The sequence below is a fragment of the Crocodylus siamensis genome, chromosome 1 (genome assembly GCF_052110815.1).
Source record: "Crocodylus siamensis isolate JL-2025a chromosome 1, ASM5211081v1, whole genome shotgun sequence".
NCBI classification, from domain to species: Eukaryota; Metazoa; Chordata; order Crocodylia; family Crocodylidae; genus Crocodylus; species Crocodylus siamensis.
The window spans coordinates 218,717,341-218,744,334 of record NC_143395.1 but is presented as its reverse complement, the minus strand read 5'-3'; the positions used below and the strand labels follow the sequence as shown (position 1 = coordinate 218,744,334).

The 26,994-nt window shown below is 44.4% G+C and overlaps 1 protein-coding gene and 1 long non-coding RNA gene across 3 annotated transcripts in view; one reads left to right on the top strand and one right to left on the bottom strand.

The window, feature by feature from the left end:
- The window catches only part of SLC22A15 (solute carrier family 22 member 15), a 62,994-nt gene extending 43,489 nt beyond the window's left edge, over positions 1 to 19,505 (bottom strand). For both annotated transcript variants that reach the window (XM_090056885.1, XM_090056893.1), the window contains exon 1: positions 12,754 to 19,505. In XM_090056885.1, coding sequence (XP_089913011.1) covers positions 12,754 to 12,954 — 201 coding nt within the window. In that variant the 5' untranslated portion in view covers positions 12,955 to 19,505. The remainder of the gene's footprint in view (positions 1 to 12,753) is intronic.
- LOC149874149 (uncharacterized) lies at positions 12,856 to 22,932 on the top strand. The gene is made up of 3 exons (XR_016443447.1): positions 12,856 to 12,994; positions 19,515 to 19,800; positions 21,089 to 22,932. It is a non-coding gene; the product is annotated as an uncharacterized LOC149874149 (long non-coding RNA).
- The last annotated feature ends 4,062 nt before the right edge of the window (positions 22,933 to 26,994 follow it).

The following is a 26,994-nucleotide window of genomic DNA, read 5'->3' as shown; positions in this document are numbered from 1 at the left end:
TTAAAAATTATAGATTTAAGCCTGAAGGTATGATTTACTATTATCTGGAAAGGTATATAGACCACCACCACAAAGCTTGCTTCTGGAAAGCATCTAAATCTCTAGGAATATTAGTTTAATCAGGCTGTTTGAAAGACCTGGGAGCCAGGAAAAGATGAAGATTTTTACCACTGCCAGCTCGGGCAATGCCTTTTGCCCTTAAGGAACTTCAATACTGAAAACCTCTATAAGCAAGAAGGGGAACAAAATTTGATTTGTAGCCCTCAAAGATACGGACCTACTGAAATCACAATATTGCAATTTTTGCGGAAACCATGATTTCAGGTAGGCTCCATGAAAAAGCATAGGCTTTGCACTTTTGGCAAGCTCCCTGGCAAAAAAAACTTACCAAAAATAAAATGCTGTTTTATGAGCATTTAAAACAACAATTTATGAGCAGACAGTCCTCATGGCTGCTGCAGCCCAGATGCACAGCCTGCCAGGTGGGAAGACCAGGGGACTGCTAGCATGGCAAGATGGCCCTGCCCATCATGTGGCCCCACCCCTCCAATCCACAGCATGGGGTAGGGGCATGATGGACAGCCCTTGCAGCCAATCAATGGTGAGGGGTGGGACTACTGGGGCCCCATCACCAGAGGCATTGGGGGGGGCGGGGCGCTGCACTTAGTCCATGAAGATGGCTGCCAGCCCCACGGTCTGCCCAGCTGCCCCAAGTTTGGTAGATCCCTACCCATAGGATAAATCTATTTTCTTCTGCACCATAAACAAGTTGCATTTAGTGAAGACCTTTAGCCCTCTCCCCTGCACCCTCTTCATTGTTCCTTCTCTGCCCAGCTGGTACCTTTCAATACCTTTTTTATGCAGAAGAATGAACAAACACCATCAGATATGTTAACTCTTCACCCTTACCCTTCTCTCTACCTCCTTCCCCAAGCAGAGTAGGAATCTCGATCAAGTCTTCACTGGGATTACTGGCCCATATTCCAGTCACCCTACAAGCAGAGACCATTTTAAGATTCAATAACTTGCAAGTCACCACAGCTACAAATAGGTGCTATAGGCGATTGGAGAAATAATACTCCACGTTTTCCACTACACAGTATGCCTATTTTTTATTTTGGCTGGTCATGAAACAGCAGCCTTTTTTTCATAATATCCTGATTTAGATAATTTTGTTTTGAGAAACCCTTCAAAGTATACGATAGTCAATTAGATCTTTTAAAAAAAAAAACCCCTAACATTAATGTCAGCAGAGGACAATTTTAAAAACTTTTAAAAGTAAAGAAAGGTTGACTTTTTTTTTTTTTTTAAACAACCTTCTATTTGACCCCAGTTTGACCATCAGATATCTGTGCAACTTCCATTAACATCTATTGTCTGTACATGCATTCTTCCAGGCAGAGTTATACCATTTATTAAAATTAGACTCAAAAGCATGGCAAAAGTGTACAAGTACAGAGGTCTATACAACCCTGTAAATTCTATGATTAAAGCTATAATAAAATTTTCAGTACTCCTCTACCTTTTGTGAGCACACAACAATACCAAATCTGCCTAAAGGAGACTTTTGAGAACAAAACGTTCAACTCTGGTCAATACAGACCACCTGAAGGTGAAGTGATGTAGAACTTTCTTATCTCTGTGGATCTAAGTGGGTAGAAAAGGTTGCAACTCAACAGAGAAAGGAAAGAAGAGCTCTTTTTCTTTGTGAGAAGAGGTCCTTCACAAAGAGACTTATTTCAGAACAGCCATTCACTTTAAATTCACTGTACCTCATTCCAGAACGAGTCTTATGGATAAAAAGCCTAAACTATCTCCTCCTGGCAAAGAGAGGTAGTTAGCTCTGTTAGACTGAAGTGAGACAGAAGCAAGCTGCTGTTTACGAAAGCTCATGCATCTCTGACTTAGTCTACAAGTTCCAAGTCTACCCTGCCTTCTTCTGCTAGCAGAGCCAGTATTGGCTGCCAACCAAGCTTGGCAATATTCCCTCTTTCCCATACCACTAGGATAAAAGAAGCAACAATATAAAAGGGAAGGAGGAACTGCTCTGTATAGTACCTGCAGGGCAAAATAACACACTATGTAAGTAGAAAAAAAATATTCTCTGGAACACTCATAAATCCCAATCCCTATTTGAGAGAAAATATCAGACTACTGATTGAGATTTAAACTCTGTTGCTCATCATCACCTAAAGCAGGAGCATCAAACATGCAGTCCGTGGGCCAGATCTGTTCCACCAGGCTACTGGTGGACCACTGGAAGTTGGGGGTGTAGCGAGGGAGGAGTGGACTGCTGCAGAATCCAGGGCCCTCAGGGCAGGTGAGAGCTGATACAGCCCTGGATTCTCTGCAGTCACCACTGAAGTGGCCCTAGCTCCTTGGTCCTGCATTGACACTACATGTCCCACACCAGAGCCTGCACTATGTAAAGCCATGTGTTGCCTGATGGCCAGCAGAATGCAGCTTCTTCCCCATCACTGATACTCAGGGACTCTCTTCTACACCTGTCTGTGACTACTGCTCTTGCAGGAAGCTCCAGGGACTGGACATAGAAGGCATCAAAAGGCAATCCAGTTGCCGTTTCTTATCTGGGGAAAGCAGCAAGGAATCAAAACTGCTGCATGACTCAATCACAACGAATTCCCCATGTGCACACCATATTTCTGATGTAGGATCACATCGTCATGGAGGCTTGACAGGATCAGCACTGGTTCTGGAACTGCATGCATCAGGTCATGAAAAGAAGATGGCCATATTCTTGCCAGAAGCAGGTCACTGCTGCCATCTGAAAGATGAATACTGCAGAATGCTACACATCTGCAGCTACCCATTTTGATGCTGGCACATCAACTGTTAATGCTATGTTAAAAGCTGCATGTGAGAATTTATCATATAGTTTACCGACAGACAGTAGATATAGTTAGTGAGCCTAAAACAAAAGCTGGATCTCAGAGAATGGTCATTCCGTAAGCACTGTATCCATAGTTTGCCAATCAAAAAGTGACACCTGAATACACCAAGAGAACTGTGCTACTCCATTATGCAGGCCTTCATTAGGCTAGGTTTCTGAGTACTAAACAGGAGGCATATCAGAATAAAAGCATAACATCAGAGTGATGATGAGATCTAATGGGTTTTTTTGGTTTTTTGAGAAACAAGGACCTTAGTTCTCCAATTGACATTATCAACGAGGTTCCTATGCACACTCATTCGGAGAGGACCCCAATTACCTCCTATCAGAGAAAAATGAAACTTATACCATAAAACCCCTGTCAACATGTGTAATTGCTGTGGTGAGCAATTACAGAATAACAGTATAGTACACATTTGGCAGGCTGATGGCAACATGACACTACCTACAAAACTGTTTGGTTGCCAGTTTGGCCAATGTTATTTCAATACTGGGCATAACTGAATATGCCACAAGGGCAAGAACATTCACATGAAGTGAAGACACTTAATGGGCAGCCAGTAACAGAGCTCACGATGACAGAGCTGGAGAACGGTAAGCCAAGCAAATAAAATAACATCTAGCATATCCACATCCTTGCATCATAGGACAACCTATTTCAAAACACATGACAAGATGCTGGGGAAAGGTGATGCTAAGCACCATTTGTTTGCTCATTATAAATCACAAAAGAAAATAAATGCTTCCTTTGAAGTTTCAGATACAGCTCCTGGCTCTTCCTTCTTTACCCCAATTACTTACACACCAGTGCATTATACAACCAATAGCCAACTGAGAAATAAAAAGCTATTTAGTTAATGAGGGGTATTCTGAAAACCGTGGCAAGCATCTCATCTGCCTATATCTGCAGTTAAGAAAGCGAATATCAATATCAAATGCCATTAACTGAAGTACAAGGGTGTGCAGTCTTACCAACAGTGCAACTGTATATAATACATGTTCCTGTTCCCTCCTTCACCCAAATATATGGGTTATATAGGAGAAGAGTGAATGGGCAACATCTATTCATTCCAGTTCATGAATAGCCCATAGCCCATTCTGCTGTTCAGTGAATACAGAATACAATGGTCTAGGGGAGAGTCTCCAGGTGTTAGTGATGGAGCAGGAGTGGCATTCTCCTGGCCCTGCGGATGAGCACCTCCTGCTGCAATCAGTGCTGCTCCTTTGACAGTGATCAGTCACATACTCCTTCATTGCAGCTTTGCCCCTTTCCCGCCCCCCATGCTCCACTCCTCCTTATCTGGTAGCCCAGATAAACATCTGACATGCTGCCAATAGCAGGCATCATAGTGGACCCTTTTTCTTTTCTCATACTGGTTCAGGATCTCCACCATGAGTCCAATGCACATGTATCAGATGCCTCTCCTGGACCAGAAGTTGAACAAGTCCTGCCAGCACAATGGAAGAACAGGATTTTTGTCCAAAAAAATCTGTCTTACATTCAGCATCACTCCAAGATTGGAGCTCAACTTTTCAACTTGGTATGCTTTTATTTCATCTTCATATGATGGCTGGTTTGGAAGTGCCTCTTAGTACAGCACACAAACCAAAGGCATACTACAGTAAGGATCTGAGAGTTAATTCATACAAAAGGTTTAAGAAAGGTGTGGGGGGCACACAATGGAGGTGGTTAAGAGTGACCAGACCTAGGTTCTTTTACTACAATTGTTTTAATATTAATTTCAGGTGAGAGGAAAATCCAAGAATGGAAGAAGGAAAAAACTTTCCAGGCTCATGTTGGAATTCTACCCACCCATGCAAAGGAGATTTTGTTGCTTTCTGAGTGACCAACATATCAAGAAGTAGGGAGGGCTCAAAAGCTGTAGAAACAGTTTCTGAAAGTCTGGCCTGCCAGGAAATTTCACTAACTTTTAGAATGTGTGTACAGAAGAAAAATCAAGAATAACCTGCCAGGAATGGGAGAAAATGCACTTGAATATTAACAGGGTGCCAAGTCTTAACAACGTAAGAACCAATTCCCCCCTGATTCCCAAAAAAACATGCTATAAACAGACAAGATCAGGATTTCCCATATTGATGTCTCTAAGGATCTCTCACATTTAACACAAGTGCTAGCGCAAACAAACTCAGATACTCTGGAATAATGTATTAGACTTGTAGCGGGTTGTCTGTCAGAACTACCTGCATAGAAGTAGGTATGTCAGCTCACTGAATGTATGTGAGATTTGTTTCCATTAATAACTGCTTTTTTCTCCCACTGCTAGAAACTATTCTGCAGAGAAGGGAAAAGGAGACCAGGGAAGCAGCAGGTCTTCAGACCTCAACTGAAGCTGAACCCATCCCACTGTATGCAATATCCTCCGAAACAACCATCTGACTGATCATCACCTGCAAATCTCTTGCATTTTTTACTGCCATTTCCATCATTCTAGTAAAGATGGCAGCTGCCACTTATCTGGCCACAACTCTTGGGCCACTTCCTCTCCAGGCTGCTCCCTGGGCACAGCCTTCTACATATCTTTGGCACATAGCCCCCAACCTGATTGGCAGCCAGATCCAGAACCATTGTCTGTTCCTACAACTGCACCCTCTCTTCATGCCAGGTCTTCTCTGGTGCCACCCACATCCAGTCTTCTCCCACTCAAAGAATTGTACCATCCCTGTATCATGCAGATAGGGAGCTGCCAGATTTGGAGTTACTGTCTCCTACCTTGCAGGAGACAGTCTGCATATTTTTCCACGGATTCAAGCAATCTACAGCAGCCAACTTCACCCCACTTGTGTAATCCTCATCAAGATGCTGTCAGAGATGCAGATCGTGGATGCTGTTATAATTCACACCAGAGGTTAACCAGAACCAAAACATGCTCCTTTCAGCAGCTAGCAGCATACTAGACAGGCATCTTTCAAAGGTGAGCTGTGCAAACACTGAATAGCCCTTGTGGAATAAAGGGTTAAATGCCAATCAGGTGTATAAACCAGCAGGTGCCTTCTGGTGCCTCAGAGAGAAGTGGGAAGTGAATGGGTTGGATAGCTACAATAGGAAACCCATAGGAATTGTAGGATATCACCGAGGAGCAGAGATGTGGGGCAGAAAATTTTCCAGTGCTCTATTTTTCCGTGGGAAATTTTCCATTTCTAAAAATTCATTGTTTCATAAAATTCATTAGTAACAATGAATGGCTGCCAATACAATATTAGGCAAGCTTGACAGTTTCAAAGTTGTAATTAATGTTTTTCAGGTGATTATCCCTAGGAAGTGTGTGTGAGAGTACATATATGTTTTATTGATTTGTAAGAAGGAGGGTAAATACACTCATGTAATAATGCAAACCAGAAATCAAGTTATGAATTCACCTAATTGGCTGTCCAGGTCAAATCAAAACCAAAGCACAGCACATCATACACAGTTCTTTGAGTGTGTGCTAAAATTAGCATCTCAACAGTTTTCCTTTGGATTTTTTTCTTAAATTTAAACAAAATGTAAAGGAAGTACATGCTATTATGTATTGTCTTTACATTTTTACAAGTATTCAAATAAAAATAATTTATTTCCACATAAAGCTTTGAATATAACATTTAAACACATTAAAGTTGCTATATTTAATTTTTTTCCTAATCATATATTTCAGTTCAAATACTTGTGGCTATTGGGACAGAAAATTTACATGGGGGTACTTTTTTAGTTTTATTTACTAAATATAAGTCAAATAAACATGGTAAATCAGATCATGCTCTATTTAGGGCATTGGAAAATTTTCCAATTCAAAAATTTCCAGAAAACCTACATCTCTGCTGAGGAGCAAACACAAGCCCAGGTGTGTGCACTTTGGCTGCATCTGTCCTGCACAGTGGGTATGCAGGAACCCGCTTTGAAATGCAACAAGGTTTTAAACTTATTTCCCTCTTTCCCCCACAAAAATGACTACATGTCCAAAGCAGAAGAGCACTGGCATAAATAAGGTTGTACATCTGTTCCAAAATTAAGGTCAAAATAGGATCAACTGAAAAAGTGTGTAGTGTAGTCATACCCTGGGAAGAGAGATTTGGGGTTTTTGAACAAGTACAGTAGCTGGATGCTTTTGCTAAAATGATGGGCAATGAAATACTTAATATTGACATATATTTCCACATTAAATTTCAGAGTTAAGACCTCCATTGATATAAAAAGAAAGGTCACACACTTCTGACTGTATTCCACAGAAAGCCAAAAACAAGACAAAGCTTCATCAGTTACATTCAGTTCACTTTTCCAAGGTTACTCTCATAACCACTGTGGTTACAAGCAATTTCTTTCTTTAAATGAAAGCCTTAGATCCTTAAGCATGGTAATTCCACAGCCACAGAACATGCATGGCCCCACTGCATTTCTAGCACTCTCAGTAATTTTATGTTTGACCTTGAATAAGTCAATCTCTCAATATATCAGCTTCCCTGTACACAAGACAAAAATGAAAACATTCCATCACACAGATGCTGGGAGACCTTAGATGACAATTAAAGTACTATAAGATCAAATGAAAGGCGATGAGCAAAAATTACTTACATTTTTACTCTATCAAAACTTTATGCCCTCTATCAAGTAACCAAACAAGGTTGGTTGCTCAATAGTCACTTAAGTTTTACTACCACAATTCATTGGGTTAAGAGCATGGTTTACTGAAATAGTTGTACTAGTATGAATGCAGCTAATCATATAAAGGGATTTAATACCAACATAGTTTACATCCTTTCTTGTACAGGAACAAGCTATATAGGAACAAACACTTCTGTTCCAATATAACAATAGTGTCCACATTAATAGATCACACTGCTACACCTTTATGGGTAAAATTAAGGTCGTATAGTTTATGCGTATAAGCCCTGAATAAGATGCCCTCTGTACCTTCTCATTCATAAAATTCTTACCTCCAGAAACTTAACTATAGACTCTGTGCTTTTATTTTTTTTATGTATGTGCCATATAAGTCAGCCTATTCTGAAACTGACTGTGGAGGGCTATGGCTTATACCAATATAGCTTTAAGGAACTATAAGTTTTTTTTGTTTTGTTTGTTTTTAAGTTTATGATACTGTACAAGTTACAGGGCAAACAATGGACTACTTAAATTGTGAAGGATAGCTACACTTCCATTCCTTTTTTTTTTTTACATTAACCAGCTTACCCATGAAACCTACACCGTCTTGCATTTGAACAGCAGTGTATGTCCAAGGCAGTGTAAACTTCTGAGACAGATCCCAGCTCTCATAATCTCAGCTCTAGCTCCTGATAACATCTCAGGCTTTAAGGGACTGTGGCACAAGTTACTTTTCCTTAAATGATTCATCACACTTCAGATTTGTTTCTTCACACCTCTCATCTGTCAGATGAGAATATTAATTAACAATGGAGATTAAGTAATGTGTCCCTACACCTGAACAGTAGGCTACACTGCTTTTGTTAAAGGCATTTTATAACATTCATTATGTTGGATTCTGACCAATAACATATGGAGCACCCTCTCAGACTCTGGCTAGCATAAACAGTACAAAATGACTCAGTGATAAAAGACTTCATAAAAGCAAAGATACTTAAGTTGTCCAATGGTATCTTCTACCCTGCCAAAACAAAATTCAGTAAAACATAGCCTTCTAAAAGCCACTTTAACTACACAGTTAAAGTACACACAAAGGGAATCTGTGCTTGAAAAGGGGTAGGTAAGAGTTATGATTCAGAATGTCCACATCTCACACCCATGCAAATAATATGAAAAACTTAGGGAACAGTTTGCTGTATAGTTGTCATGTGACCCAACACCACCTCTCTCCAGAGCAAAATTTGTGTTCGCAGGAACAATTCTGAACAAGAGCTATTACACCAGTCTTATCAAACACAGCCTACTCCACAGAAACACCATACCTACTCAATTTTACAGCTTTTATAGTGTCATTTAATGCTGTACTTTTATACTGAGCAGTTTACCCTATGCCATGCTCAACAGCCACACTTAATGCAGTAAAGCAGCTGGAATGCACACAGATTAATTTCCAGGGGCTACTGGTATCCTTCAGGGAGATCAAGTTAATACTACACTGGCATGTACTTTAACTGGATTTCTGGTTTTTGGAAATCTGAGTTTTGCTAAAACTTGTATTTTGGAAGGGACTGAGATACCACTGGGTAATCTTAATTCTGTATTAATATCTTTGGTCCTTTGCTTTTCCGCTTTTATAAAGCTATCTTTCATGACTCAGTCTACCACAGTCAGGCATCCCTTGTTTCAGGATCCTTGACAGTGATTACTGCAGCCACAGAATGCACTGGCTGTCTCTCCCATCTGTTTGCCTGTCCAGCACAGCCTGGTGCCTCTGCCCAAATGAGGCTGGGGACCTCAGGGAGGATGCACAAATAGTGCAGGGACTGATGTGGAATCAGTGGAGATATTTTTTTCAAGGGGAAGAGACAAAGGAGCATAATAAGAGGGACAGTTCAGTGGTCAGAACTAGGACTGGGATTTGGGAGACTTGGAAGGCAGAGGGACTGGGATAAAAGACCAATAAAGTAGGTCCTAACCTAGTGTATGGGGAAAGAGCTCTTAACATCCATTGGCATAGGAAGCAAACAAATAGCCCATTTGCCTCAGAGAGAGTGTCAGATGAAAGTGATTACCCCCTAGAGATGAGCACAGCCTAGAACAGTCTTTGAGACACCTAAATTGCTCCATCCATCTCAGTGCATGTTTGCAATCACCTAGAGCAGAGGTTCTCAAACTGATCTGCGGGCCACCACTGGTCTGTGAGCTCCATTCTGGTGGTCAACAGAAAGGCTGTGGAACAATCGAGACTATCTGTACTTGAAAGGTAAGACTACTGATATTAAAATTTGAGTCATGTGCTTTGATTTGGAGAACAACAAAAAAAGTTTAAGTGGTCCACCAAGACCTTCAGCAATTTTCAAGTGGTCCGCAAAAAAAAATAAATTCGAGAACCACTGACCTAGAGCAATAGTGCCCAATCTTGTGACCCTGTGGGCCAAGTGAGCAACATGGGCTTGGTCCATGTACCTGATCTAGCATGTAGGGCCACGTTATCTGGCTGCGGGGGCCTCCCATGGGTTTGGAAATCTAGCAGCAAGGGAGGGGCAACCGCCACTGCCATCACTCCCATGGCACCACATTTTCAGACCTATAGGGAGTCCTATGGGTTGGATAATGCAACTTCAGGGGGTGGAGCTTGAGCACCCCTGACCTAGGGCAGTGTACCTCAGCTCCATACCCATGTATGCACTATGTGCTTGGTGCACATCTATCTATAACACCCCATTCAGAGACAGAAGTCCCTCCCAATGATTTATGCCCTGCTCCTAACTTCAAACCCTGCACTTGCAAGCCTTACACAACTCAAACACATGTTCTCCGAACAGCTCAAAAGGTTTAAGAGGCTAACTATTTTATAAGCCCCACATTTTAGGAAGCTGGAGATCAAGAATGCATTGACCTTCAGTACAACCAAGTGCCTTGGCACAGGGAATAGGACTATAGTATTCTTATTGTTTTTTCTATCATCCTTCTAGTCAAAAGCTAACTGATTAATCAATGCTGGGGGCCTGCTTTAATTATTCCCTAGGTGGAAGAGTACCAACATCACATACAATCATTCAAATTATGCACAATTCACATGTAATTTATTATCTTTCAGAAATCAAAGTCATTTCTGAATTAGCAGTACAAACTAAGAAGATGCACTTCCCAGAAGATTAAAAAAACACCTCTTTAGAGACATATGGTAGCACTATGTCTCTGCTCATTCCCATATTTCTCCAAGAAGAAGGTAGGGCAGGGTGGTACCATAGAGACTAATTGGTTCAGAAACATAAGATTTTCTAGGTGATAGCCTACCTTGCCAGATGGTAACTACTTATCTCAAATTTCTCCAAGGGAAAAATCTGAACTTTGTGCACTGATGTAGCTCCCATTCAGTACCCAGAGCATATCCCCTTTAGCCACCCATGTAGTCTGACAATGAGCTGCTTTAGCCTGAACATTACCACAATTCAGAATAGCCTTACACAACAAAGGACCAACAAAAAAAATGCAGAAAGGAGTCAGCTTTCAAGCAACTGGCTATGGAGCTGTGCAGCAAATTGTCTTGCTGAAGAATATAAGATAGTAAACTTCACACTGGCATGACCCCATAATACCATATGCCAAACTTGAAGTGACCAGACCTATCAATCAGACCAAAGCAAAGGATAAGCCTAGTCATTACAAACCAGAATATTAATGATGCCTGGGGAGGGGGAGGGAGAAAAACCCCACACCACACCCACACCTCCTCCCCTCTTCCCACTCCCATTTGTTTCTTTATAGTTCTTGAAATTAACTTGATCAGTAAGAATCAGGCCTGCCTCATCTCTGTCCACATGCTTAGGAGCAGCTGTAGCGAAAGTTACCAGACTCCTGCCAATTTCAAACCAAACCAGTGCCTAAATCAAGTTTATGAAGTCAGGTAAATTTCAGTGAATTCATTCTGCTCCTCTGAGAAAGTATGAATACAGACAAATCAAAGCAGGAAGAAAAGCTAAACACAACTAGGTTGCAGAGGAGGTAGCTTGGTCACTGAAGACTCAAAATCCACACAAACTTTCTACCATGTAAATCCTTGCCTGGTTACCATGCTGAGGAAAAATACAGGTCATCTCATGGCAGCAAACAAAGCTCAGTACTTCCTGTACAACCAGAAGAGTCTCTGGCTTCTTAAGAGGACATCCCCATGGCTCACATGTATAAAGGTAATGGACCCAAGGGAAAGCAAAGGTAATAGATTAACAAAGCATTAAAAGAGCCACAAGCTCCGACTATTTGTTGACAAGCAGAGTTTATTTCCATCATGTAATCCCACAATAACTGGTGGCATTAATATTCCTGTGCCCCCGGCTGCACTGCAGGACTTGAAAAGGGCTCCTGGCCCCCCGAGCCCACAGCCTCCTTTGCCTGCTGGCAACCATACATCCAAAGGACCCACAAGATCATCCAGTTTCAACCCTTCTCACAGAGGGCTGGCATAGTGTGCTAAGCACATGGTTGACAGCCCAAAGGTCACTAGCTCGAGGCCACAGCAGAAGTGCTCTTGGCACAGCCCTGCTATCCTCCAACGAATCTGTGAATTCTGCTAAATACTTCGTCATGGACACAAGAAAGGAAAGGACCCCTCTCACACACTTACACCCACAAAAAACACCGAGGGGGTGGAACTCCTATGACCTGCAGCATGCAAGGAGCAGAGTGGACAAGGAAGCCACCAATTCCTCGGACTCTTGTTACTCCTTGCTCAAGGGACCTATAAAGAGAGCAGTCCCTGCGCTATTACTGATCTGACCTGATGAAGGTCTTGCCTCCGAAAGCATGTCTAACTATTCCAGCAAGACAGCTGGTCCAATAAGAGTGGACCCTAAAAAATCTTGCTACACCAGCACTCTTGCTCTAGGGGGAGCAATGTTTTCCTGACCCCCAACCCAGTCTCTGGCACCAACACGTCATGATGCAGCAGCAGCTGCTGGGCGGCAAAGCTACACCTGGCACCCAGACAAGCGCTGCCTGGCGGGGCACGTGCTCTCAGGCCTCCGCACGGAAGGCATCGAATCCTTCCCAATCACTCACCTCCCACCCCACACATCCCCTGCCGCCGTTGCCTGGCCCCTGCACCACCAGCCCAGCGCCTGGACCAAGCCCCGCCCCCTCCACATAACCCCGCCCCTTCAGACCCTTTTCCCGCAGAGGCCCGCCCACTGTCCCGCCCCCTCCGCAGAGCCCCGCCCCTCCCCCCGCTCGGGCGGGCGCCGACCTGCAGCAGCACGGCGAGCAGCACGCACAGGAACACCTGGTAGGGCCCCATTTGCCCCACCAGCGGGAAGGCCTCCTCCACCTCCATGTCGTCGCCACAGCGCGGGGGGCCCGGCCCGGCCAGCCCCTGCTCGCGAGCGGCGCGCAGCGCATCCCCGACGGGCGGGCGGCAGGCTAGTGGGGAAAAGGGCGCTGCACGCATGCGCCGGCAGGCAGGAAGGCTGGACTGCGCGTGCGGGAAGGTAGGGGTAACATCTGGTACGTGGCACACCGTTGGTCGGGGGGAACCTAGCAACCGGGATGAAGCAACGCATGCGCGGTAGGGCTGTGGGCTCTTGGGAAGGGCCGAAGAGGTCCGCGCTCCCCTACAGCGCCCCCTTGTGGCCCGGCTGTAGCACCACCGCGGCCCCGCCACTGCGCCTGCCGGGGGAGGTCTGCGTGGCCCGCTGCGGATCTGTTACATGCACCCGTATGTACCTGCATGTACACAGCATATACCTACATGGATATACGTATCCCCATGTGTATGTACGTAGCTACGTATGCATGGGTGTATGTGTGTCTCTGCATAGAGAAAGAGAAATTTGCACCCTATAGACTAGCCAAAGTAGGTATATCGATCTCTTATATACCCAGTGCAAATTTACCCTGGCCTGCCTTCAGACTAACAGTTCACTACGTCTTGTATATACATATGTTTGTCTGTATACACTCACAACTATATACCTACTTCTATAAGATATATGTAAGTATAATGTATAAGTGTGTGTGTATGAGAGGTAGTTAGCTGTGTTAGTCTGAAGGCTGGCAGATCTGTGTGTGTGTACATGCACATATGTGTGCATATATGCATACACATACCTATGCATATGTACACATGCACACACACACGTGTGTGTGTGTATAACATTAAGACATGGCAAATGTATATATGTGTGCATGTATAACATCTACTTTATTTAGTCTATGAAGTGCTGATCTACCCTGCCTTCTGCCTGGGGATGTGCATGTGTGTACACATATTCACACACACAAGAGGTAGTCAGCAGTTTTAGTCTGAAGTCAAGGAGAAGGCAGGATAGATTTGCCCCTGAAACTAATCAAAATAGATGTGTGTGTATGTCTTTATCTCTAGCACAAGCGCTTATAGGCTGAAGCTCACTTCAGCAAATCCTGTGAAAGAGCATACTCAAAGCTGTGTACAGGAAGAAAGGTATTTGAATACTCAAATTCAGATATTTAGATCTCTCTCTCCTTAGATACAGCTTTGGGCCTGTCCTTTCACAGCACCTCATGAAGTGAGCTTCATCTCATGAAGCCCATATATACATCTGTCTCCTTTGGTTAGTCTGTAAGGTACTAATCTACCCTACCTTCTGCTTGATCTCAGACTAACACCACTAGTGACATCTCTTTATCCACATGCCCCAGAAAATTAGATGAGACTGATGGTTCTGTCGCTTGTTCTCAAGGGATGTAGGGCCACAAAAGCTGTGTGCCCTGGAGGTAGGGGTTTGGGGCAGAAATAACTCTGAAATGGCTGGACCAGGTTAGCTCAGGAAAAAGCATCTTTGGATCAAGGGCAAATGAAGTTTCAGCCCTGATGCAGCATGCAGTGGCAGCACACTGAACTCATACCCTGGCCCTCCAGTCAGCAGCGTCAGAAGGAGCTGCTCAGCTGTTTGCTGCCGCTTTTACTTCAAAGGATGCTGCTTCTTTGCTCAGCTGGAGCTCATCAGCCATCCTGCACCGCTGATCAGAGAAGAGGCGCCCTTGGAGATAAGAGGTTCCAGCTGTTTGCTGAGACATTTAACAGTCCTGCAGCTGTTTGATGCAGATATGTATGTACCCCCAGCTGGTTTGCAAAACCTTCACCTGTGCAGAGGATCAAGGGTCCTAACCCTAAAAAGTATCTGGGTTCACCTAGTGAAAAGTGGCCGTGGCATACTGTGCAAGATACTGAGAATTGCAGATGCCCAGTGGTCATGAATCTGCTACAGTATATTTTGACCTGATATTTTTACAGTAAGACTCCAAAAACACAAGACTGGCAGGGTTTTAGCTTGTGTGAGACTCCCACCCCACTACCCCTAACAGAGCATAGAATGGCAAGAGCCATTCCTGGGGATGAAAAGCCTCTTATACATTTTTCATGGTGTCAAGGTGCAAGTAAAACAACCATAGCCTCCAATTCTCATTGTGGTAGGCTAACCTAGCATATGGCTAGTTCTTCAGGCTATAGCTTTGGAGGTCTTCACTGTTTATGTAGGGTAGGTTAATTGATATGCTGAACTAAATCCTCACTCCCACTATGGATAGTCTTCTTATGTCTCTTGGCCTGGCCAGACCCCTATTAATTCTGTTAGCATTGAGAAAGGCTTGATTTTAGTGGAGTCAAGTATATCTACAGCATTTTCTACACACGTTTTCTAACCCCCCAGTGTTGCTTCTTACTCATGGTTTTCTTACACTCCCTTGGTCTGTTTATAAAATGCATAGAAACACCCCAAACCTTTAACAGGCCGCATATTTAATATTCAGCCCCTCTGAAGTGAGCATGTCAGTTAGAAGCTGCCCAGTGCTACTTACCGGTATCTATCTCCACAGGGCATTTGGATCATGGATCTGTGTCAGTGTGACGGGGCAAGCTCAAGGCTGAGTCTTGAGTCGGCCTGCCCACCTGTCTCGCCTGCCATGACTGCTGTTCCGTAACTAGTGGAAAATGCAGGAGACTACCCATTACATACCCTGATGCCAGGGGGCACTATCCACCACTCTAAACCTCCCTTACACGATGGCCCATGCTTCACAGATGACATCCAGGATGACATTATGCTCCTGGCCCTTCACACGCACATTCACACCGCTCTCCTTTCACTGGGGCCTCTTGCACTTCACCCCCTCTCACAGGATCTCTTTCTTGCATTGACAACTTGTTCCACCCTGCTCCTTCTTGGAGCGGCTCCCGTAGGTCTTGGGGATTTATCCAGATCACACCTTGGGTGGCAGATGTACAGTCTCTTGGGCCTCCCCCGTGTCCCCCGCCTGGGTAGTGGCCAGCCAATGTCCCAACCCAGGCCAAGCCTGCCCTGGGCCTGCTTGGGACAACTCTACATAAACCTATACAAACACACACTGGGCCCCTGGGCCCCATGTACTAGGCTCCTAGCCCTCGGTTCCCCCTCACTGGGGCGCCACACTTCCCTTGACTTGTTCCTCGGGGGGTTGGAATATGTATTACCCTTCAGGGTGTCCCACAGCCCTACTCAACCCTCATCAGGGCCCTCACTACCACACCCCCCCTGGGGCTACACATCTATCCCCTCCCTGGGACCTCCAGAGTCTCATTCCCCTGTGGGGGCTCAGATGGCCATAGCCATGCCTGGCCCCCTTATACCCATAGTGTTGTGGGGGCTAAGGGTTATTGAGGCGCCCCAGCCCTCCTTTCACTGAGTAGGTGAGCGGTTGTGGTATTTAAGTGGGGCTGCCAGACCACTGGCAGTCCTACCAGGCCTTCCTGTCCTGGCAGGGTGCAGTTTTAGGTCTTGACCAGGACCAAGAGCCCCCTGCTCTTTCCTGCCATATGTTTCATAGGGCAGTTCAGCCAAGCAATGTCTCTGCCTGGCTTCCAGCAGCAAACTGCTGTGTTTATATAGCTGCCTGTGTTTTAAGACAGCCACTGCAATCTGGCACCTGCTGGCTGCCTGACTCAGCCCTTAAAGTGGGAAGCACTACAAGTACACTGCCACAGTAAGTGATTCTCAACCAGGGTGCAGTGGCACCCTGGGGTACCTTGAGATCCTTTTAAAAGTGCCACAAGATGCCACACAATTTTAGCACTGTTAGGTGGGCAAACATGATTCACAGGATAAAACCAGAATTTCAAGTAGGAATCCACACTGTCAAAAACATTCTGACCTGCTGTGGTCTGAGTTATTTGCAACAGATGAGCCAATGTATTTTTTTTTTGTGGTCAGAAACAGAAAAAAATGAAGAGTTGGCATTTTCCAAGTGGTCCTTCAGTCTACTGAGAGATGCCTCAAGTCTAAAAAGGTTGAGAACCACTGATATATGTAAATACAATGGGAATGCCCCTCCAGTTTGCCTTGTACTAGATAGGAGCAGCAGGAAGGGCTAACACAGTTCCACAGTCACTTCCAGCCCCTCAATATTATATGCTAAAAAAACAGATTTCAGATTGAACAGATCATAATATGATCAGATAATTATACCTCTTCTTTCTTGTATGCCTTAACAGTGGAATAGTTTAAAATGCTCACTTTTTTAAATGCCACAGTTATATTTCATAGCAAATGACTCCCTAAGTTGAATGGCAGCAGTTTACACTTTACCTTTGAGTTGTAGTTCCAGGCTGTCTGCAGATCTGAGCAGCCCAGACTTCAATGAAAGTCATTTTCATTGTGATAAGGGCTAACAGCATTTTTGTTAAACTGAAAACTCCTGAATACAAGAGAGCAACAACTGTGTAATAGTCACGGCTTACTATAGCACCACAGATTTAAAAAGTGATGAAAATTCACTACAAGATTTAGCGACTGAAGGATCTGTGGCTTCCACATTCCTGGTTATTCAGAAAGATATCCTAGGGAAAAAAAACATTCATAGCACTGGCAGATAAATGTGGGTTTCCATATGCAAGCCTGATTCTGCTGCTCTTTTTCAGGGGAACAGTGTGTTAAATTTAATTGTATGACTCCCACAAGGAAAGCTCTACCTTCCTAGTTCCATGCATTGAAGCCAGATGTGTTTCTATGCATTTAGTTTGCCAGGGGCATTTTTCAAGTTTGCATCTCTCTAAAAGTTAGGCAAATCAACCTGAATGTAGCTGGGAGACTATTACTAGCCATGAGGATTTAGGTTCACAATATGCAGTACCCATCTTAATTAGCTCTGGGGAACCTTCATTAATGGAAACAAAGAGCTGGGGTTCTTTTGGCTTCCTTGCAGTACGTATTCTGCAGTAGCCTGATGTTAGTAATCTGAACTGTCATCAGTGAGGTAGAAATGCTACCTGCAATGTATCTTCCTTTCCTTTCTTTCCTATCATCTGAAAGTTTTTCTGATCAGACTAAGCAGCTGTGTGTTACAGCAGGCTTACCCTGTAATACTCTGCAAACCTAGCATATGGCTAATTACAATACACACTGACTAAGTATTGAGCCAAACAATCCACTAAGGCCTTCTTGTTTCTCTGATGTACCACTTTGCCATTTTTGCAGACAAAGCAATAACTCCTTTGGAAGTACTTTCCAATTTTAAATAAGGATCTGGGATGATGAATTTCTGGCTAGGATGTGAACAGTGTTAAATGGGGGATCCCACCCTCCCTTCTGGATGGATACCAATCCAGGACCCGCATGTATTGATACTTCCATTTCACCTCTGGGTCTGGGTAGTGACTGGGTTTTGGAAGCAGACTCCCAAGTGCAGACCTATGTCTGACATCCTTCCTGGGCAGTGGGACCCTTCTGTGTGGCCACTTCAGGACCTGAAACCAGTGCCTCAGCCTTTCTGAGCTTCCCTGGCCACTATAAAATATATTCCTTCAGAGTCTACCTGGTTAAGGGATCTCTGATCTCTCCATAAACTTTCTAAAAGCATAAAATAAAGTCTTAAGAAAGTAATCACAAACACTTATTCTTAACCAAGCACATGAAAGAGTTATTGCTGTTTTTCAAAAATCTGTCTTACCTAAAAGCCTATCATCCCTGTCTGGGTCCTTTGAATGATTATGGTTCCCCTTCCTAAACCTGTCAGCATTTGGTTCTTCTTTTGAGCCTCATCCAAATCAGTTCTGTTTGCCTGAAGAGAGGAAGCATAATGTTCAAAGCTAATAATCTTGGCATTGTCTCTCAACAGCCCCTCTGTTTGTGACCTTGGGTCAGTGTGGACCATCCGTCTAACTCTAAAGACTGTTCGTGATTCCAAATTTGATATACTAATGTACCTCCTCTAGCAGAGGGAGCTGTTTAATCCATTTTGGGTTTGTAAGTAAAGAAGATATGGCAGGAAGCAGCATCCTCATATTCCCTGGTTGTGCAAGAGGTTGCTGGTAAAGCACTTCATAAGATATCAGTGGCTATTCTTTCCCCACAACAGCCCCAGAGATGGAATATGCTTCTCTACTGAATATGCCATTCCCCCAGATGAAGATTTGGATGTTTTGGTAATTTACAATGCACACAGCCTAAAGCGGGAACAACCTCTTCTTCCTGGAGAAATCCACACTCTAAAGCAAGGCTTTGGCTCCTGACATAATGCTCTCACAAGGAAAATGAGTTATATTTGGAACCTCAGCAGTATGCATGTGAACAGGGCCAGCGTTAGGCATGGGCAGTGTGGGTGACTGCCCAGGGCACTGTGGTCAAGGAGGCACTGTATGGGAAGATAACCTAAAGAGTGTTCTTTGTGTCCTTTACATGGTGTAGATGAAAGAGTGACCAGTGACACTAGTTCTGGGCACAGGTACATACAGCAGAAGTTGGCAGAAGTTTGAAGGACTGCCACTACATCAGGGAAGAGAAGTCTTGAAAACAAGGTGGAAGCTAGTCTTTTAAAGACTGGGGAGAGGAGGAGCTTTGGTTCTTTCTTTTGGGGACCATTGTCTAGTTCTCCTCTAGGCCTCTATGCAGAATCAGTGTACTCAGATTCAGACATTTACCCCCTCCCCTCATCAGCATTTCAACATTTCTAACTCCCTAAACATAAACACCACTCTGTTTTTTTGGTAAATTTCTGTAGCCAGACAGCATGCATCTTAGAAGATCTCAGGAAGCTGAAGAGGGAGCTACTTTTCATCCCCAGTAAACCTCTCAGAGACAAGGGCTCTCAGCACTATTTGGCTGCAAAGGCATCTACAGGAGAAGCTTTTCATTCTGCAACATCAGAAAAAGACTGCAACAAATTCAGTGTTGCTTGGTAAAGAAACACACAGCCTACACACAAAAAGGAAAGAGAGTTTGAGGGACATCCTGGTATCTGAGAACTGGAAATTTTGACCCATCCTGGGTTCCAGAGATCTCTACTTGTAAGTGATAAAGAATAATTAAACATTTGTTCCCCAAGAACAGTTGTGCATCTTTATAACAGCACAGGGTGTGCTCTGTTACTGAAAGGGGCATGAGCAAGCAGCTTGCAGGTGGCTGCACTACCAATCAGGCCCAATTACCTGATTGGAAACAGGGCCTAGCCATTCATTATCAGAGCAGGGCCCTGAGCAGTGTAGCCAGCAGTCTGCTGCAAGCAGCTGAAAGAAGAACACCACCCAGCTGGAGCTGCTGCTCATGACATCTTGGAGGTTCAGGGTAGGAACTTTGGGGAAGGCGGAGGCTTCTGGTCCTGGAGCATGACCTAAAACTATACCCTTCTGGGGTTGGATGGTGTGGTGGGATCGCCAGTGGCAGGGCAGTCTCAAGGAAATACCGCACCTGGACATCACCAGTGAAGAGTGAGTATGGGGCACCAGAAAGCCTCAGCCCCTGCTGCCTTGTGGGTGACCCCATGGAGAGGAAAGGCTAGGGAAGCACACCCCAAAGTCAAAGCAGGAGCCCAGGCTCACAGTGAGTCCTGAGGCAGGGACCTGAGAAAGCTTCCAGATTCACTGTGAGCCCTGAGTTGCATTTAGGGAGCAGGGTGTGAGGCTCCAGGGGGGTGGGGCCCTGAGCCTACAGGGAGCTAGTTGTGAAGCTCCTGGGGCAAGGGGATAAAGGGACTGTGAGTCCAGTGTTGGGAAGGGGATTGAGGCCAAGTGTTAAGCAGAGAATGAGGCTTCAGTGGGGCTGTGAGGGGACCAAGAGGCTTCCAAGCCAGGCTGAGAGCCTGAGGAAAAAAGAGGGGCTAGGAGCCCCGATTGAGTAAGAGACCAGGCTAGGAGGCCAAGGAACAGGGAGGGGATGGGAGCCCCAATTGATAGAGTGACCATGTGTCAGACCAAGCAAGTTATAGGCCAGACATTAGGCCAAGTAAGCTACGGGTCGGATGTTAGGCCATGGATGCCATCTGTGAGGCATGGGACATGGTATAGGGAAGGTTAGAGCTGTGTATATAGGCCCTTGGCATCTGGGCAAGTAAATGGGCAGCCTCCTGCCTTGTTATTATCTCTTAATTACTACCATCAAAGGGATGGCAGGTGAAGTAGGTGGGCAGTTTGCCATGAAACAAGTAGGCGAGCTAATGTTCAGACCCACTGGGACGCCCACTTTTTACAATCTTGTAGAAATAACTGACTGTACTCTGGGGCTTGTGGACATCTGTATGCACTCAGAGACATGCATTAGCCACTCTGGGGTATTATTTATGATTATTTATTACTACAGGAGTGCCCAGATGAGGGCTACAGTGTCTAGGATGTTCTACAACCACAGTAAGAAACTGTCCTTGCTCTGAAGAATTTACAACTTAATCTAAGACATGGATCAACAAGAGGAATGGAGGAAGGATGACAAGAAAGTGACATGAGTTACATGAGTATGTATAGTATCTGAGTATACATCTAAGTGGTTTTGAATCAACTGATTTTGTTAGTAAGAGGACTATGGTAAGTCTCTACCAACCTCCACTTAGATGCTTTCACCTGGCTGTTTTCCACAAGCTTTAGGGTAGAATTTATACTTGAGGAATATTTTGAAGAGGAGAGTAGCAGCTGGGTGATTATTTCAGGGACAGCACAGTAACAGGCACAGAAAGACATGTGAAGGTTAGTGTAGAAAGGAGCAAACCCCCTTTGCAGGCATCATTGGCTGAGCTAAGGAGTAGGAGGTACAATAGATGGAGAAGAGTCTAGGGGTGGATCCAGGGGGGTTACAGTCGTGCAGTTGCACCCCTTGTTTGGTTCCTGGTCCACCCTGTTGCAGTGCATTTCAAGTGCCTGACACTTTAAGAGGTCAGGCAACCTGCAAAGCCACTGGCTTGTGCAGGCCAGGGCTAAATGGGAGTCAGCTGACCCATGGAGCTGGCAGGTGAAACTAAGCCTGATGGGGAGTTATCTAACTTGAGAGGAAGGCTGGACTTCGAGCAGGTATATGCCCAGGCCCTGAGAGAAACTGGCAGTAACATCTTAGAGCCTGCTGAGAAAACACCACCTCAGCCAGATGGCTGCAGCTCCAGAAGGTCAACATGGAAAGTAGCACCTAAAGCAGCCTGGAAGTTTGGGAAGGAACTAAGGGGAAGAGGAGGTTCATAGGGACTCAGAGGGGTCCGGAGCCCAGAATGGGCTGAGATGTGGGACCAGTGGGGGGTCTAGGAACCTACTGAGAAGGTGAAAGTGTGGGACAAGAGAGGGTCCAGGAACCCCAGAGAAGGGGCTAAGTGAAAGAGAACATCAGTAAGGATGCCATCTGTGGGGCATGATGCAGGGGAGGAACAGAGCCATACAATTAGCCCATAAGGTGGTGACCTGGTGGTCATTTTGAGAAAGCAATTTGGGAAGCCCTGAGGCAGCCTCCCTCATAAAAGTAATAAACATCTAGGCATGGCAGACAACTGAAGGGGTGATTGCCCAGAAAGTGAGGGCTGCAGGGACTCCAGGGACTTCACGGCCAGTCCTGGTTGGGTGTTTGGCAGAACGTCCTTCATTTAAAACTAACTGCCAGGCAGTGGCAGAAATATTTCTATTCAGGCAGCAGTGAGACGCTCAATTGACTTCATGGCTCAGTATAGCGTACCTTTTTCCTTCTAAACTCTTTATTCTACAGGTGTTAACAATTTGTTCTCCTTTTTAGTGATCTTGATGTTCCACTAATCAAGCTATCCTTTCTTTAGCAATTGTGCTGTCTGTTGGCTACTCCTGGTAATGTAGCTCTATTTTACAGCCCTGCAGACTTTTTAAAACTCTAGCTTAAAACATTTATTCAGTTGTGAAAACATTAACTCAGATGAACATTAACTCAGGTGTAGAAATAACTTTCAGTAAAGCACTGGATGTGCTGTCAAGATGCTCAAGAAGGTTTGATTTTGATTTGTGAATTTGAAAGAGATGTATGTTTAATTCTAATGGCTACAGGACTAAAGAAACATCTCATTATTATTTTACACCTAGTTTATTGTGTTTTTAATACATATATGCTACTGCAAATTAATGCACATTCCAATAAAGTTATATTTGTTTTTGCTTCTTAAACTGAATAATATAGCTGTATGTCCCCAGCATATTAGTCTATTTTTTATCTGGAGAAATGTGTTGTGTTATATGTGATTATGTCCCACACCATCTGCACCCCCTTTTTTAAAATCCATGGGTGGGCCTGTCAGGTAAAGACACGAAAGAGCTCAGATTTGATGTGGTGAGATGATGACACAGTCAGAACAATGAAGCAGGGAGATGTCTGATGGTTTCAACACTACTCGGAGCACCCATGGCCCTCCTTTATCAAATGCAACCTCATGGCTGTATCCAGACACATGGACTTTTGGTTCCACAGGGACAACTAGCAGTGGTGCACTTTGCACCGCCACTACTTGTCCCCAGGGAAACCCTGTACCACGCACAATCTGGTGTGCAACAAGTTACCCCAGAGGCGGTAAGGGAAGCTGTGGCCAGCACTGGGCTGGCCCCAGCAGCCTTACTTGGGGTCCTGGGAGCCTCCCAGTGCTGCAGCAGCAGCGATTCTGCTGCTTGGAGCCTAGCTGGCAGCCACAGCACAGCTCTGGGCAGCCCAACTCTGCTTTTGAGCAGTGTGCGCTGCTCCACTTTTTTTCTCCATGGGTTTTTTTGACTCCTGGATATTCAGGGGTCAAAAAAACCCTCTGCGCTGCTCCCCTGCAGTGTGGAGAACAACTGAACATGCAATATGTGGCGCCACAGATGTGTCTGCAGCACCACATACCACATGGCTGCATTTGTCTGGACGCAACCTATGAGTCTATATAGTCAAGGGGAGATGTACACATCCCACCTGGGTTGCAGGCTATCAAGAAAGCTCTCTCACATGGTAGCAGTCCAGTCTGGACCAGAATTTCTCTATAGCCCCATGTTTGCAATGGGACTATTCCCACATTTCTGATAAACTCAATTGTGCGTTTAGGCCTGAATCTTTTTACTGAGCCAAACCAGAACTCCACTTACTTTTGAGAAAATCAGAATTCAGGACCAAATTTGAGCTCTGCACCACTAGCTTCCCTCTTTTTAAAAGCATGGTCACAGTCAGCTTCCACATCCAACATAACCCAACCAGTTGTGTCACTGTCAAGAGTGACAATAAATTTAAATTCCCAGGGTAATTAACAGTGATGTTACAGGAATCAGCCCCACTAAGGAAATTAAGCAAGGGGACAAGCATAATACTGATGTAAAAGTAGATACTCCCTATTATTAATATTCATAGGTCTTGCCAATCTGCCATATTGGAAAAAGGAGTAGTAGGAGGAAAACTTTGATGAGTTTTGATGAATTTTTAGGTAGAAGATTCTCTGCAGAATCTTAGGCAGAAGTTATTTGAATGTTTGCTTGAGGTCAGTATTCTCTGAGTAACACAGAGAAGCCTATGAAGTGTAGGCTTTGTTGCCAGAAAAAGGACTGCACAACTGAACAGAAGAAGACATTTTTGGCATTTCGGGGAGAGGAAAGAACTGGATTTTCTCTACTGCATTTACAAATGAAGAACTGTTGTGGAACAAAGAATTCCTGCAGTTCTGTCCTTATCCACAAGGGGTCACAGAAGTTCCGCATAAACCATACCTGCACAGCACAACTGCCTAGGAAAAGGGAGCAAGAAGTGAAAAAAATGAGGGAAAATAGCAGGCACGGATTCAGCAGTAGGCATGCACAGGTATTTATAAGGTAGACAAGCATAGTTGGGCCAAAATTAACCAATCTGAATTCTAGGAGGGCAGGATGGAAGCTGAATTTTGCAGCTCATCCCAGCTTTGGTAAGAGCCAGGCCATATCCCCAGCTATGAATATCCCCAAAGCTTTTTTTTACACTCTTGTGCTAACCTTTTCTACTTTCCTAACCCCTCCCTTCACACCCAATGGCCTATTTTTTCACTATATCTAACTTACATCTCATTTCTGTAAAAAAAATTATTACTAAGAATAGAAGCTATCTTTAGTCATGCTATGAGTAGGGCATTGGCAGTCCAAAGTAATGGTTATAGTGGGATTGGCTGTAAGGAGTCTGGCCCAGAATCAAAGACCAGGAAGTGAGCAAAAGGTCAAGAGCTGAAGAGACACACCAAGGATAAGCAACTGGAGGTGATCCTGGACCTTTGTGGGATCACTTAATTTCCAAGAGAGATGCACTGAACAGCCACCTGCCCATAATTTGCTCAGTTCTTTTATGGCTGACAATAAGGAAGGGGCCAGGTTGCCTAAGGCAAGGTCTTATATGGGGTGTGGGTTAGCCTGTTTACATTGTGCGGAGGACAAAGTCATACAGATACTTGCTCAGATATCGGCTCCTCGTAACTGGTACTGGTAGAAGTTAGGGGGCAGATTTAAGGCAGCAAGTCCTATATTCAGTAGAAAGCATTTTTGGGGTCCTTGAGATTATACAATGGTTGTGGAAGGGGTCTTGTGAGAGCTAAACTTCAATGACAGTATGAATTTTTACATGTCTGTTAGATGTCATGTGCAGTGATGCATACAAATATACACTGGAGTGTTTTATATCTGCATCTGAATACTGTAGCTTAGACTCACCTCTGGACAGGGACTAAAGAGATTTAGAATCAGAAAAATATGATTGGAAGGCACCTCTGGAGGTCATCTAGTCCAACCCTCTGCTCAAAGAGGAATATGCCTGGCCAGACCATCATTGTCTAATCTGGTCCTTAAACTACACAATCAGTCCTGTCACACAACCATAAGATATAGCACCCTAATCTGCCACAAACAAAGCAGAGGGATGAGAGCTGTCAGTATCCTACTACTGCGAGGTTTAAAATGCAGTTGAAAGATCCAAGGAAGAGGACCATGCCCCAAGTACAGAGGAAGGCAGAACCTCCCACAGTCTGTACCAGTCTGACCATGGCATAGAATAACTTCCTGATTCCTAATACGGTGATCAGTCTGACCCTGTGCAGAGAGGCAAGACTCACTGACCAGGAACATCTGGGTTTTAATCCCAACAGGAGCATTGACCCAACCCAGTCAAAAACTCCAGCTTTGGCTTGGGCGTCTGAGGAAGGTGAAGGAAGCCCGTGACACCTATAGCAATGGGTGGGGGAAACAATTCCTTCCTGGTCCCATATGGCATCCAGTAAAACCCAGAAATATGAGAAAAACATAATGCCCTCCATTCTGCTCTACATTGTGGGGACAGCAATCAGAACTCCACCCATCATGCCCTCTAACTGGACAACCAGACCTTTGTTTTCTATGTCCCCTCCCCTCCATAAACTTATACCAGTTGGTTTAGTCTTCTTTCATAATTAAACTCATTGTGGAACTCTGCATTATTCTCCTTCTAAGCATGATCCCCTCCAGTATCTGGGCTGCAAAGCTCTTCTCATCTCCCAGCTCTCGGTGCAGCATTGAGTGTGTATGTGTTGTGGGGAGGAAGGGGGAAGAAAGATGTTACTCCTGGGCTTCCAACTTTTTACAGATCATTCTTAGATCATCCCTGATCAATGCTTATCCAACCTCTTCTTAAACACCTCCAAGGATGGAGAGTCCACAACTTTCCTAGACAGTCCATTCCACTGCCTCACTTATCTAACAGTGAAAAGTTTTTCCTGATATTCACTCTAAACCTACTTTGCTTGTTTCTTGCAAAATAGTCATGAAACTATTGTATAAATGGACACAAGGCATTATAGTGCTTTAGTATATTTTCCATTTCTTACTGCCTATTACCACTGTGCCGTCTCCATAACCACTGAGTCTAAAATAACCAAATGTCTGCAACATAAAATGAAGGCTGGGTCACATTTTTCTAACAGAGGTGTCAGTCAGCTGCTTCCAGTTGGGCCAGATACTTAATCAATGAAAAGCAATGTTGCAATGTTAAGTAGCATCTCATTAAGTGATTTCTGGGGGCATCTTGTCAAGTATTTTTTACAGATCTTAGCAACATGATATGGCACAGAAACAAGCTTGCATTTTCTTAGTAAACTCAAGAACATCATCCATACAGTAAGGGAAAAGTTGCACAATGGCTGTGAAATTTGACTTCTGTTTCCAAATTTAAAGGCTTTTAGAAGTGTCAGGATAATGCAGATGTCAGAGAAACTCATCCTTGTCCCACCGTAGGAAGAGGGTGTCATCATGTTGGGGGTACACACC